Source organism: Sugiyamaella lignohabitans, chromosome A (genome assembly GCF_001640025.1).
Source record: "Sugiyamaella lignohabitans strain CBS 10342 chromosome A, complete sequence".
NCBI classification, from domain to species: Eukaryota; Fungi; Ascomycota; class Dipodascomycetes; order Dipodascales; family Trichomonascaceae; genus Sugiyamaella; species Sugiyamaella lignohabitans.
This window is the reverse complement of record NC_031672.1, coordinates 5,712,585-5,726,424: the sequence shown is the minus strand read 5'-3', so window position 1 is coordinate 5,726,424 and position 13,840 is coordinate 5,712,585. Positions and strand designations below refer to the sequence as shown.

Below are 13,840 nucleotides of genomic sequence, written 5' to 3'. Positions count from 1 at the left end.
AACTTTCACGTTCAATCCAAACTGTTTCATATATCCCCGAAGAGACTGGATAACAGCCGAATGAATTATATCCAGCCTTCAAATGGCCCAGAGGCCCTTTAACGAGAATCGTCTCCAAGTCTTCAAAAATTAACATCCCCCAGCCAAACCCCACGAACAATGGCATCCCAGGCACCCCACTCGAGCGCAGCGAGAGGAGCCACGGGGTCTTGGGCGGAGCTCCAAGCCGCCGGAGGCACAGCCAAACCCCCAGATGAGAAAGCGCGTGTCGCGATGAACGGCTGAAATTGATACGAGCCAGTCATGTCGGTTATTATTAGGCTTACAAGTGTATGAGACAGGGGTGAGATCAATAGACGAACTCAGACCACTGATACCTGCGGACAACTCGGACTGACTGGTATTCAAAAGTACAGGACATGTCATCAGTTTGGTCGCTACTGGCTCGTCACGAGCATCATGAGATGCCCGATGGCGAGCATATTACGGGCGAGCCCCTCGACGGGATCATGTGGGCTCATATTATCATAATGTCAGTGGCATTTGGCGTGGTATTTCCGATAGGACTTGTTTGTGGACTGGCAAGAAACAGATTTCATGTTCCTATTCAGACGACTGGAGGCGTACTGGCATTAACAGGATTCTTCCTAGGTCATGCTCACAAAGGTCGACAATTTGAAGCAGGCAATATTCACTCAAAATTCGCGCCATGGGTATTATTCATGACAGCCGGTCAGGTCGCTATAGGCGTGATTCTCAAGCTTCATATTGAAAAAGGGTTTTTGGCCCACATCAGAAGACTGCTGGTCAAGATTCACATGGTTGTGGCCGTACTACTACCTATAGTCAGCTGGGTTCAAATGGGATTTGGAGCCATCACTATTCCAGGATTCTGTCATGCTGACCATCTGGGTCAGTGTCTGGCACATGGAATCATGGGATCTTCTTTTATTGCCTATGGATATGTTCTTACAATCATGCTATTTGTAGGAGAAGGCTGGCTAAAAAGACGAAATAAGAGCCAGGAGTTTTTCGACAATCTTATCATCACTCTGTGGGGTATTGTTAACACATTCACCGAGCACAGATGGGGCCAACCGTGGTCTCATGGCGATTATCAGCACACCAGTATGGGAATCATCTGGTGGTGTGCCGGTATGTTAGGATTATATCTGTCATGGGATAGAGCCAATAATCGGCCTCAGAGAAACCATATTCCAGCTCTAGTGATGATCTTTACAGGTTATGCTATGAGCCAGCATTCTCAGCATTTAGAGGTGTCGACCCAAGTGCACTTTATGTTTGGAGTTGCACTCATGGGAGCCGGTTTAGTGCGAATTGTCGAGGTATCGTTTGTACTGAAGGACGCGGCTCATAGCGGACCGGTAATCAAGTCATGGCAATACCTGACCCCGTTCCTGCTGATTCTCAGTGGCATGCTATTCATGGGCGCTACTGAGGAGCAGATGCAACTGCTGAACGATATTGGTATCATGCATGCCAGTTATATCCTAGTCATCTCATCAGTCGCATGCATCCTCTTTCTACTGATCCTGTTCCTGATCAACCTCTATGTCCAGCTGACCGCACACAACACAAAATACCTGTCAGTTGCTACCAATACCGGAGCCCCTGGCCCTGATACCCGCCAAAGCACGGTCCCTGGTGGCATCGAAATGCAGCCTTTCCTGCACTCTGCTCCTCCTCACGACCCTGAATCCGTCGACATGGACTTCGAGCTCGCTGCCAGCGACGACGACGCCGACTCGCTCGCTCGCGAACCACATATTCGACACAACGTGTAACTAAAAATACTTCTATACATGTTAATGGGAACCAGTTATTAGGATCGGGAACATGCCTCCGGCGGCTGGGGCTGCGCCCCAGACCCGGCGGCTCCTCTCGCTGCGCTTGAGTCGTTGCGTCGACGTGCCAGGCAACTCGGGTGCTACTATGGTACTCCGGGTATGAACGCTCGCGAAGCGAGCACAACGGGGTCTGGGGCAGCGCCCCAGCCGCCGGAGGCGGATCCCCACCCCCGCTCCAGCGTAAGAGCGATTTCGCGGCCGGTCGGAGGAGAAGGGAATGACGAGACCGAATTTCTCCGAGACGACCCCCGCTTGGAGGCTGGAAATTTTCATAGTTGCTTTTTATGGTTGCTTTTTGTGTTTAGAGCGAGGTAAAGGTACAGTTCACATGCATGATGACTGTGTGCTGCCAGGTCGCGAGCTAGTCAAAAATCTAAATTACTTTTGTTTTTAAGCTTCGTCGATTTCATTGGATGAGAGCTTTAGATAATGCAAGTGAGGATCATCGGTCGTACATTTTCTAAACGGTGCGTCCCATGTGAGAGGCGGTTGAGGTCGGCCGGTCTCGGTGGCTTCTACATCCCTCTCCCAAACGACCGCGGTCATCTCTGCGAGTTGTCCATGCTATTTGTCCTCCATTTCGTGGACATTTGTGTGTATTTTTTGTTTAAAGCTTTCTGTGTATTCGTCTTTCGTAAAATCATGGCAGTCTCTTTTTTATTCCTAACCCCATTGGATTTCTTTATGAGCTTTTGATGTCCCACGTCAACCTTCCGTTCCAACATGGAAAAAGTATGGGGTAAGGGTTTGTTACTCAGCCTGTGAGGAAGGAATACTTCACGTAATTCAGGGGAAATTACTATGGACGAAAACCAGTAGCAGAGTATTCATTATTAGATTTCGTAGGGGTATGCTGCGCCTTTCATCCTGAATAGAGGAGTTTATAAATATAAATGGTTCTAGGGTCAAGTCAAGGAAACAGCGGGTTCGTCCACAAGTTTTACGAGTTTACTTGGCCCGGCTGTAGTGCTTGGCCCGGAAGTAGCCCGTTTGTCCTGACGTAGTCGAGAGTCTCCGAGTTTTTTCGGAGATTCAGGCGAAAGTAACGACTATACCAGTCCGATATTATATTGGTTCTACATAATCACTCTGGATAGCAACAGCCAGTTCGAAACCAATAAAACAAACAACATGAATGCTCAGTGGCTGTCCTCTAGTCCTGTATAGACCTGTCTGTAGAAGCCATATAACTACCGTCTAGTATTCTAAGTGTATTAACGTTGTGTCTGCAGAGAAAATTTTGCATAAGTTTCTTTTTCGTAAGCAACTCGATAGCTTTTTACGGACAACCACATTAGATGATTTGCAATGACGCCGATTTCGGCCATAAAAGATCTACGGCTTATGCACGATAGAATTGAGAAAAATCGACAAAAGAAACTTTGGCGAATGAACTGACCACCGCTTGCTACCAATCAATAGTACTGTGGTTCCGTTACATGCTCACCAAACTTCACTAAAAGTCTTGGACGCTGTCTCCTTCTTCCTCTCTCCGCTTCTCATTCCCCACATAGTTTGTTTGTACTGCCTCGCCTTGGTCAGATCCCTCCCGGAACTAATTTCCAGGTTCTACATTTTTGCTCACCACAGTAGAATTGACCCGCAAAATTAATATTGTAGTTTAGAGTTTAGTTTAGTTATGGCTGCTAGAATAACTAGTTGTAGGTGAATAGAGCCGGTTGATATGCTCTTAACTTGACCGGTCTGGTTACGGAGAATATCGGGGCTTCGCAAATAATTCAAGGTAGTATATGGGACCTTCCCGCATGTAGCTGTAATACGTGATGAGGCACCATTACATAGTACCCAGCGCCACAGTATAGCCAAGCTGTAGCTAGAATGTACCGTAGCTCATACTCACACGCATCGTTTCAGCCGTTACAGAACTGTGGCTGTTCGAGCTAATTTGAGATTATTAGTGGCTATTGAGTGACATTTGGGGTTACTGGTAATCAACGGCTGTTATTGTAACTTATTACTAACGTAGGGAATTCAGTTAAAATCAAGTCAACAGCTTGACTGGTTTTTGTCCGGTGTACATAACAGCAGGTAACCGATGGTTTCGCTTGGAAGCGGACTGGTTTCAAATGTCGGTTAGCTGGCCTGTTAGATTCTGGATACCCCTCGTTGCCGTTACTACCACCCCACCCACTTGACCCCCTCCAATTACCAACTACAATATTGCTTGGAGCACTGTCGCTCCCTCCTGTATTCAGTAGCCCCCGACACCGGCGAACTGTGTGGTTAGACAGTTAGTTTTTTTTTTTTGACCGGTTATGATTTTTGCAGATTGACTCGATATTCAGTGGGATCGGCCAACTCACCTTTTTTTCTTTTTACATCAGTTAGCCCCGAATTGTGCATATGTGACTATGGTAATGACATATTGGATAAATTCAACCACATTCAAACCTGCATGATTGCCCCTACAATATGCGTAAACGCTAATTCTATTCTGGTTCTTTCCTGTGAGTGGTCGGATAACCTTAGATCAGACATTACATGGGGGTAATTGAAATATGTGTCTTGTTTTGTCTCGTTTTGGGTTCCGGGCATTTTTTTTGTTGACTAGATCCCAAATTTCTTGGTCTATATAAACTGGTCGATTCCCCCTGTGTTGTATAAGTTTTTTTTTCTCTTTCCTTATATCTAATTAATTCCAACCAAATTAATTAATATTCATATACAAAAATGGTCCAACCTCACGAGCCTGAATTCGAGCAAGCCTTCACTGAGCTTTTGTCCACTCTTAAGGAGTCGACCCTCTTCCAAAAGAGACCTGAGCTCGAGAGATTGATCCCTGTCATCTCGATCCCAGAGCGTGTCATTCAATTCCGTGTTGTTTGGGAGAACGACAAGAATGAGCTCGAGGTCAACCGTGGTTTCCGTGTCCAATTCAACTCGGCCCTCGGTCCTTACAAGGGAGGTCTTCGTTTCCACCCCACTGTCAACCTCTCTGTGTTGAAGTTCTTGGGTTATGAGCAAATCTTCAAGAACGCTCTTACTGGTCTTAACATGGGTGGTGGTAAGGGTGGTTCCGACTTTGACCCCAAGGGCAGATCCGACAATGAAATCAGAAGATTCTGTTACTCTTTCATGGCTGAGCTCCAAAGACACATTGGTGCTGATACCGATGTTCCTGCCGGTGATATCAATGTCGGTGGTAGAGAAATCGGCTTCCTTTTCGGTGCTTACAAGAAGCTCCGTAACCAATTCGAGGGTGTCCTTACTGGTAAGGGTCTCGACTGGGGTGGAAGTTTGATCCGTCCCGAGGCTACTGGTTATGGTCTCGTCTACTACGTCCAAGAGATGATCAAGTACGCTACTGAGGGTAAGGAGTCTTTTGCTGGCAAGCGTGTTGCTATCTCTGGTTCCGGTAACGTTGCTCAATACGCTGCTCTTAAGGTTATTGAGCTTGGTGGCACTGTTGTCACTCTTTCCGACTCCAGAGGTTCTTTCATTGCCACTGGTGAGGAGGGTTTCAACGCCCAAGAGATCTCTCAAATTGCTGACATCAAGCTTCGTCACGAGCAATTGTCTACTCTTGAGAACGAGTTCAAGGGTAAATTCAAGTACGTCGAGGGCTCTCGTCCTTGGGCTATTGCTGGTAAGGTTGACGTTGCTCTTCCTTCTGCTACCCAAAACGAAGTCTCTGGTGAGGAGGCTGAGGCTCTTGTCAAGGCCGGATGCAAGTACATTGCTGAAGGTTCCAACATGGGTTGTACTCTTGAGGCCATCTCTGTCTTCGAGAACGACCGTCTTAAGAATGCCAAGGGTATCTGGTACGGACCTGGTAAGGCTGCCAACGCTGGTGGTGTTGCTGTTTCCGGTCTTGAGATGGCTCAAAACTCTCAACGTTCCAACTGGACCACTGACGAGGTTGACGCCAAGCTTAAGAACATCATGGTCAACTGTTTCAACAACTGTGTTGAGACTGCCAATGCTTACAACGCTGAGGACTCCAACGGCTTGCCCTCGCTCGTCAAGGGTGCCAACATTGCTGGTTTCGTCAAGGTTGCCAACGCCATGATTGCCCAAGGTGAGTTCTGGTAAGCAGCAGGCATTGCTACCACCTCGCCTCTCTTATTATGTGTTACGAAGTTGTTAAAAATTATAGATGATATTATGTACCTTAGTCTATGAAATGATGAATTTGAAAATAACCTACTCAATTTATAGTACTTTGCAGAAATAGCTGCGAAGTCAGACAAGTGAGATGAGCTTGTTCAAACCCTGACTATTCTAACGATTTCCTATTACTTAGAAAAATAGTACCGATATCTCAAGATAACGATTGATCTGAAAACAAATCAAAACAAATAAATAAATCTGTCCCGTAAAAACAAAGCAGTTATGGCAGTTCTTGGGCCTGTTGCCTCCGGCGGCTGGGGCTCCGCCCCAGACCCCGTGGGTCCTCTCGCTGCGCTCGAGTCGTTTCGTAGGCGGGCCAGTCGTGCGGGGAGTTCCGTAACACTCGCGAAGCGAGCACAACGGGGTCTGGAGCAACGCCCCGGAGGCAGTCAGGGGAGTGTCCTCTCGTGAAGCGAGAACAACGGGGTCTGGGACAGCGCCCCAGCCGCCGGAGACAGTCCGATTTACAAACATGAATATCTATTTAGTCAGTTTAAATGGATGTGCTTCGGTGTTGAAAACGTAGTCGTCGAGCGAGACCACGCTGGGGTCTTCGAAGAGCAGGTATGCGTATTTGAGTGTTTCTGCCATCCAGAAACTCTCGCAGTTGTCCATGAGATTGAAATCGTGGAAATGCGGGTCGTCGTTGCTCACGTCGCGTACTCCAGAATACCCTACAATGGTTCCTTCTTCATCGGTGATTTGCGTGAGTTTAAGGATGTTCTGGAACATTTCCCAACCTTTGTCTTGCCAAGTGCGGTCTCCTGTGATGCGATATAGATAGAAGACCGATTCAAGAGCTTCCGGTCGCATGATATACTTGGCATCCATACGAAGGAAAGATCTCGGCTGGTCATAGTAGCTCATCACAGGCCATCTTTCCCCGCCTCGGTCATCAGGAATCACTGCTGTACTCGGTGCCTGAATCGCTTTGCTGTCGTGAGGTCGGTTTTGACGAAGCTCGTCAAAGTCAAACTTGGGACATGGTCCTTCTTCAGGACACCGGCGAACAGTGAAACTCTCTGGCATGACTCCATTTCGGGTCGAGTTATAAGCCCATACACATCCCTGAGTGATCTGCCTTCCGAGCTCCACGTCTTCTGGTCTGTTGAGAAGCTTTCCCCCTAATGCGAACATGCCGCCGGCAAAACACGCCAAATGAGTCATTTCATTTTCATCGTCTAGTTTACCTCTGAACATGCTTTTAGCTCCCAAAAACAAGATATCCTCATTGTTGTCTACATAAGGCTTGAAAATGAGATTCTTCTTAGCGGCGCTCACCATTTCGGTGTATAGTTCGACATACTTGGGCTCCACGCCGTTGATGAGTTGATACTCTTTCATAAAGTATTCATACGAACTGTCAGTCAAGCCTCCCATGGTGAATCGAACGGGCCTTGTACGAGATCCATCCTTCATTCCGACTGTAGGTGTACAAACCATCTTTGTTGGCTTGTTCCGTGACCCAGAGTTTTGAAGGGCAATCAAATGTGGTTTTTGGTCTTGTTGATATACATCACTATCGTCCTTCAGCAAAGGTTGCTCTACTCCGTCTATGGCTGCTCTCTTGTAGATACGGGTGCCACTGGCAGTTGTGGGTGTGATAGATTCATCGTCGAGCTTTGAGCTCTTGTCCTCAAGAAGTTTCCCCACATCTGAACCTGGTTTGTAAATCTCATTTTCGCAGCCAGAGATATCAACCGACTCTGGGAACAACCAGGGGATCTTAGATGTTGGCGCATATTTGTAAATCTCATCAGTGATTCGTGCTACTGCATCATAATAACTATCATTTCCAGTAAGCTGGGCTAATCTAGTGAATTCCAGACTCAACGAGCCAATTTCAGCAAAAATGGTATCAGAACCAGCTCGATACCTAGTGCTATACTGGCTGTCCATCCAATTGAAGTATGTAATGGGCATACGATTGGGTGTATCAAAAGCGCCAATCAGATTATCGGCCAGCTCAACAGCTTTCATAAGCAAGATTTTGTCTTTGCCCTGAGACAAGTCATACGAAGCCACAAGGCCACCCAAATATCTAATAACAGTCTCAAATAGTGGAATGTCTTTACGGAACGTTCTAGTAAAGTCTATTTCAGCAACCATTTCCAAGGCTTCTTGATATTCATCTTTGAGCCCCATTATTTGGAGAGTGTCTAAGGCATCTACAAGTGTAGCAGCCCAGCCAAGGAATGGGTTGGATGCAGTATTAGTGACGGGCTTGATTTCGTCATGACCCCAAGCATACTTTTTGTATTGGTTCCAAGATATTTGAAAAGCCTTCTTCACCGTCAAACGTCTTTCAGTTGTAGTTGCGTCAGATGATGCTGCACCAGTCAGCAACTTTTCTGACTGAATCTTTGGAAGTGATTTTTTCGGTTCAGGCGCTGACTTGAGTGATATCTTTTGATGAGCAGGAACTGGATACTTTTCCTTTCTAGGGAGTATTTTAGGTGCTTCAAGCAGGACTTGAGCGCCGTTGGGTCCCTTATTTAAACGGGAATACCCACCGCCTGAAGTGCTGACTTCTAACAAACTATCGTCGTCTTCATCTTTGCCAGCACTAATGCCAGTGTCTGTGTCCAAATCACTGCTACCAGGCTTGTTGCTCCCTTTATTCTTGCTTATGCCACTGCCATAAGAAGTTTCGCTATCAATGGGACCCTTATCACTACTGCCATCAATACCAGCACCATTATTCCCATGTTTGCTTCCAGGTCTAGAGCCACTCTTCAAGTCATCAGTGTCAATACCAACTCGATCACCTCCAGTGACATCAAAAGTCTCACTGTCAATCTGACCAGCTCTGTCAGCACCTGCGGAATCAGCATCAGCTCCAGCATCAGCATCAGCTCCAGCTCCAGCACCAACACTAGAACCCGAACCAATATCCTCTTTAATACTTCCAGCTTTAACTCTCTCTTTGTCTTTATTTCCCATATGCGAGCTAGCACCAACAGCATTGGCAGTACCAATGTTAGGATCAAATGGTAGCTTCTTGCCCTTATTACCACCAAGATGAGGTGCAGGTGGTGGGTTCTCCTCAATCTTATAATCAATAGGTGGTAAGTGCTGATCCAGATCCGACGACTGGTCGATATCAGAAGAACCTGCTATTTTATCATCATTCTGGACCCAGCCATGTCCTGAAGTGCCAGTAAGAGACTTTACAGAGCTCAGATCAAACCCATTATCGTTATCCCTAATAAAGAACACATAGAAAACCGAACCAAATACGAGCAGTGCGATAAGATTGGCCCTCAACCATCTTCTCCTCCGGCCATATGGAATGGAAAACATGGTCGAGTTTTCTCCAAAAATTACTCTTCACTCCTATTTTATCCAGGAGTCAATCTGAATCGACCTACCTTGCAACTCCGATATAAGGAAATATCAATCGATGTTTCTCAATACACTTATTCGGATTCCTAATTATACATATCCACCAAGTTTTTTTTCACTGCGACTGTCAGTAAGAGCACAAATCAAATGAGAACATCAAATCACAGCTGATGAGGACAACTGTTGATTGACCTCAGATCTGTCCACGCGACACAGGGCGCCGATCTCGTGTTATCTAGTCAAATACTAACCAAAATGTTGGAAACTCACGGTTAACTGCTGAATACAATGAAAGCGACACGGCACGCCAGGCGACTGTCCTATCTAGTACGCTCACAAGGATCACAATCGAGTTTAATTAAACTTTAATTATAATCACCGCTGACGACTAGGATATAAAAACGCTCTCTGGATAGTCTCTTGTACTCCCGTTGTGGGGCTAAATAGAGTTGGGAATAAACTCGTCCTGCAGCCAGCTGGCACTTGACGCCAGACTGTTATCAGTCCAACTGTCGACAGTGGGGGACATACATGCTGCAGCGGTCACGCGACCACTCTCTATTACGGCGTTCTCTGGGGGGTGGTGTCTGCCTCCGGCGGTTGGGGCTTTGCTCCAGACCCTACTGCTCCTATCGCTTCGCGCGAGTTGTTGCGTCGGGGTGTCCAGTAGCAGGTTGGTCGCCGGAGGTAAGGGCCTGTGACGGAGCTCGAGCTGGGTTGTGGTATTTTGGGACGAGAATTGTGTCCGATAACAGCATACGGAGTGTTCATAAATTCTAGAGATCTTATCCTCCGTAGTGCTGACGGGGGTCCCAATTTTCCATCGTCGAGCGGCAGGAGTCTGGAACCCCTTACAAAACGACTCGAGCGGAGCGAGAGGAGCAATGGGGTCTGGGGCAACGCCCCAGCCGCCGGAGGCAGGCCTGGAACCCCCCCCCCCCCCCCCCCCCCAATAGTACCCTGTTTTGAAACCCGCCGCGACAGTACTCCGTCTGGAAATGTCGACATGCCGGAGTTCATATTGATCTCCGTTAGTGTGATCGCTTAGCGACCCGGCCGGTTCGGACGGATGTTATTTGCGTTATGTCCGACGGCTTGGTAAGGTATCGCACTAAGGACGTGCTTACTTAATTTGAAACTTTATATCCGACAGGCCCCGTAGGGTTGCTCGCCAAGAAGAAGGCTTGTGCATGTTGAGGGCTGCAAGAGCTAACGGATATCAACCGGACTTGAACCTGCCAAGGTTCGTTGAAGGAGATTAAATTAAGCTCTTTTGGAATATAAAAGGATGGAAGCCTGGCGGTAGAACAGTTTTATTTTCATTACACACATTTATAAATCACAGAAACACATCTCACTTTACTCATAATTTCAATATCTCGGATCAAAATCTAAAAAATGGTCTCTCAAGCTATCCTCGGTTCAAAGGGCACTGTGCTGGTGTCGGGTGCTTCTGGATTCATTGCTGCTCATGTGATTCAACAATTTGTTGAATCGGGCTATAAAGTCGTTGGAACAGTTAGAAACCAGACTTCTATTGACAATTTCAAAAAGACTAGTACTTATCAGCAGTACTCGGACTACATTAGATTGGAGATCGTCGCAGACATCTCTGCAGCAGGTGCCTTTGATGAGGCTGTCAAGGGAGTCGATGGTGTCATTCACACTCAGAGTCCCTTTGTTCTTAACGTTCAAGATAATGAGAAGGATCTGCTTATTCCTGCTATTCAAGGAACAGTAGGTATTCTCAAATCTATTAAAGAGAACAACCCCTTTGTGAAACGTGTAGTAGTCACTTCGTCATTTGCTGCAATTGTTGATCTGTCCAAGGGTGTCCACCGTGACCATGTGTACTCTGAAAAGGATTGGAATCCTGTTACTTATGAAGAGGGTAAAGCTACTGACATTGGCGCAGTGGCTTACTGTGCAAGCAAGGTTCTCGCTGAGAAGGCCGCACATGAGTTTGTTGCAAAGGAGAAGCCTAACTTCACCGTGGCCACTATCAACCCACCAATGGTGTACGGCCCTAACCTGCACTACATTTCCGATCTGTCGAGATTAGGCGAGTCTCCCGCCCTCATTTACAGTCTTATTAATGGATCCCTAGTTGAGTCAGGTGTTCCAGAGACAGGATTTCCTGCCTGGGTCGATGTCCGAGACGTCGCACTTGCTCACCTGAGAGCCTATGAGAACCCCAAGTCGGCCGGCCAGCGATACTTTGTCACTGCAGGCAGCTTCCTCTACGACGAAATGTGCCAAACCATTCTCGATAACTTCCCTCAATTCAAGGGTAAAGTGCCTGTTCCCACCGGTGCCAACACCTTGGACGGTCTCTACCGCACTGACAACACAAAAGCTCGAACTGAGCTCGGAATCAACTTCCGCAGCCTCGAAGAATGCACCATTGACTCTGTCAACTCATTCCTTCCACTTCTTAAATAGATACTTAGACATACACAAATAGATAGTAGAATCGACCTATTTCTCTCCCAGGAGCCTTGTCTGGGGGCCTGATGCCTCCGGCGGCTGGGGCTCCGCCCCAGACCCTGGTTGCTCCTGCTTCGCAGGAGATGGCTGGGACCGTCAACGAAACTACAAGAAGCGAAAGGGTCAATGAGAGTTGGGTGCTGATTCTACAAATTTGAAACCTGGGATTGTTGTCCACACACGTCGTATGTATGCATCTCCAGTCGGTGAATAATTTACTGGCTCGGTGGTATTAGTAGTATCACCCGAAGAAACCATGCAGAATCTGTTGGGATATTTCAGGGGTAGTGATCGGCCTATCGTGCAGGGGATCTTCAAGATGCACTGAAAAATCGATGATCCTAATCGAAACCAGCTTACTATTACTCTTAGAGAAATAGAGAGATAAATACTAAGGGATATAATACAGGCATCTGAATGAAAGTTGTCAACAACAATTGACAAGTTGTTCTAAGAACTAGCTTGAGTTTGAGAGCAAGAATATCGTTGGTGTGCGCAATTGTAAAAAACGAATCACTCCAGGACCAGTTAATTTTCTATTTGTTAGCATTACAAGGTTCCTCAGTACTGGCGGTTGGACTTAAGAAATTATCTTTACCACTCCTGATGCAATCAAAGAATGGTTCATGGCATGAAACAGCGTATGAGCACATGATTGTGTTTTGAATGCTATAGGCAGATTCAAAACAAGTTCTCAGGACGACAAAGAACCACCTAGAAAGAGGGGAAGAGGGGCTGATTCGATGTTTCAGTTTAGTGTTTCACTGGTGCATCAAATACCAGGGTTATTTACTAGCTATTAACACGACCCCGATCCGATAATGCAGCCAAACCCCGTACAACCAATGCATAAATGAATAAACAAAAGCACACACCAAACTTCACCAGCCAAGTCCACTAAACACACGGCCACCCCTGACCCGACAAGCAGCTCGCGAAGCGAGCACAACGGGGTCTGGGGCAGCGCCCCAGCCGCCGGAGGCAAAATGGCACGAACAATCGTGCGGATCAGGGCCCCGGCCCCCGATTGCAAACTACAATGCTCGTTCACCAACAGGGGGGAGGGGGGCATTAGCCATCATGCCGGGCAGGATGCACCCACGGCATGTGAAAATATACAGGAACCACCAGCCAAACAATGCTATTGGCGGAGCATGACCCGGCTCAGGGTCATGCTCGCGGGGTGCCAATAGTGGGGAAACGAGAAATTTAAAGCATTGAGTGGAGTCGGATGTCGGAGTGGCTGGTGGCCGGGTTGGCAGGTGATGCCTCCAGACTGATTCCAGCGGTTTAGCCAACCTCGCTGCATGAATCAACCAGCCCCTTGTACTAAAATTAGCAGCAAACACCGCCCATGTATGCATTGATGGTGTGGGTAATCTGACAAGCACCTTGGCAGCTGGCCAGCTACATCTCACAGGCCGCAGCGAGAAAACCCGCTAAATCTGGTAGCGGTTAAACATCCCAACCTCGATACAGTGATGGGCTGTTAATCAGTAGGCCAGGAGACAGGGCAAAAAAGACGGGAATGGGGGCTTAGAAGCGCAAAACACATGCCTAAACAGGTGTTAAGGGGTTAATTAACACCCGCAGGATAGAATGAGCCCTCGCATTTGTTTTGTTTCAAGCCAGTGAAATTACGTTGTTGGCTAAGTCAAAATGACCTAAAAATAAGCGTGCAGGACCCACCACCCATTTACACTCAGGCGCATGCTGCCAGATCAGGCCCAAAATACAGGCACTTTGAGTTCGATCTAAACGAGGCTCTCAACTATATAAACCGGCGGTTATGACTAGCACTAGCATCCATTTTCAACTTAACTTTCATCCATTTCGTTAACTACGTTTGTTTAACCGATATTTTCGTTTATTCACAAGCAAACACACCCACACACACACTATTTTTAGGCACTTGTCAAACACAGTCTGATTTTTGGAAATCGTCTCACAGTCGTTTCATTGACACCTGCTCTTTTTTTTACAACACTCGCTATTCACTGCAATTAACT

The 13,840-nt window shown here is 47.1% G+C and overlaps 4 protein-coding genes across 4 annotated transcripts; 3 read left to right on the top strand and 1 right to left on the bottom strand.

Annotated features, from left to right (window-relative positions):
• Positions 1–419: 419 nt before the first annotated feature.
• Positions 420–1,805, top strand: YTP1 (Ytp1p; the record flags this gene model as incomplete). The annotated part of the gene is made up of 1 exon (XM_018878810.1): positions 420–1,805. One exon carries the CDS (start codon positions 420–422, stop codon positions 1,803–1,805), a length of 1,386 nt encoding a protein of 461 aa, XP_018736076.1.
• A 2,754-nt stretch (positions 1,806–4,559) lies between these two features.
• GDH1 (glutamate dehydrogenase (NADP(+)) GDH1) lies at positions 4,560–5,921 on the top strand (the record flags this gene model as incomplete). The annotated part of the gene is made up of 1 exon (XM_018878809.1): positions 4,560–5,921. The coding sequence occupies one exon, from the start codon at positions 4,560–4,562 to the stop codon at positions 5,919–5,921; it is 1,362 nt and encodes a 453-aa protein (XP_018736075.1).
• Positions 5,922–6,479: 558 nt separating this feature from the next.
• MNL2 (putative mannosidase MNL2) lies at positions 6,480–9,302 on the bottom strand (the record flags this gene model as incomplete). The annotated part of the gene is made up of 1 exon (XM_018878808.1): positions 6,480–9,302. One exon carries the CDS (start codon positions 9,300–9,302, stop codon positions 6,480–6,482), a length of 2,823 nt encoding a protein of 940 aa, XP_018736074.1.
• Positions 9,303–10,742: 1,440 nt separating this feature from the next.
• On the top strand, positions 10,743–11,786 carry AWJ20_1893 (carbonyl reductase (NADPH-dependent); the record flags this gene model as incomplete). The annotated part of the gene is made up of 1 exon (XM_018878807.1): positions 10,743–11,786. One exon carries the CDS (start codon positions 10,743–10,745, stop codon positions 11,784–11,786), a length of 1,044 nt encoding a protein of 347 aa, XP_018736073.1.
• Between the last annotated feature and the right edge of the window lie 2,054 nt (positions 11,787–13,840).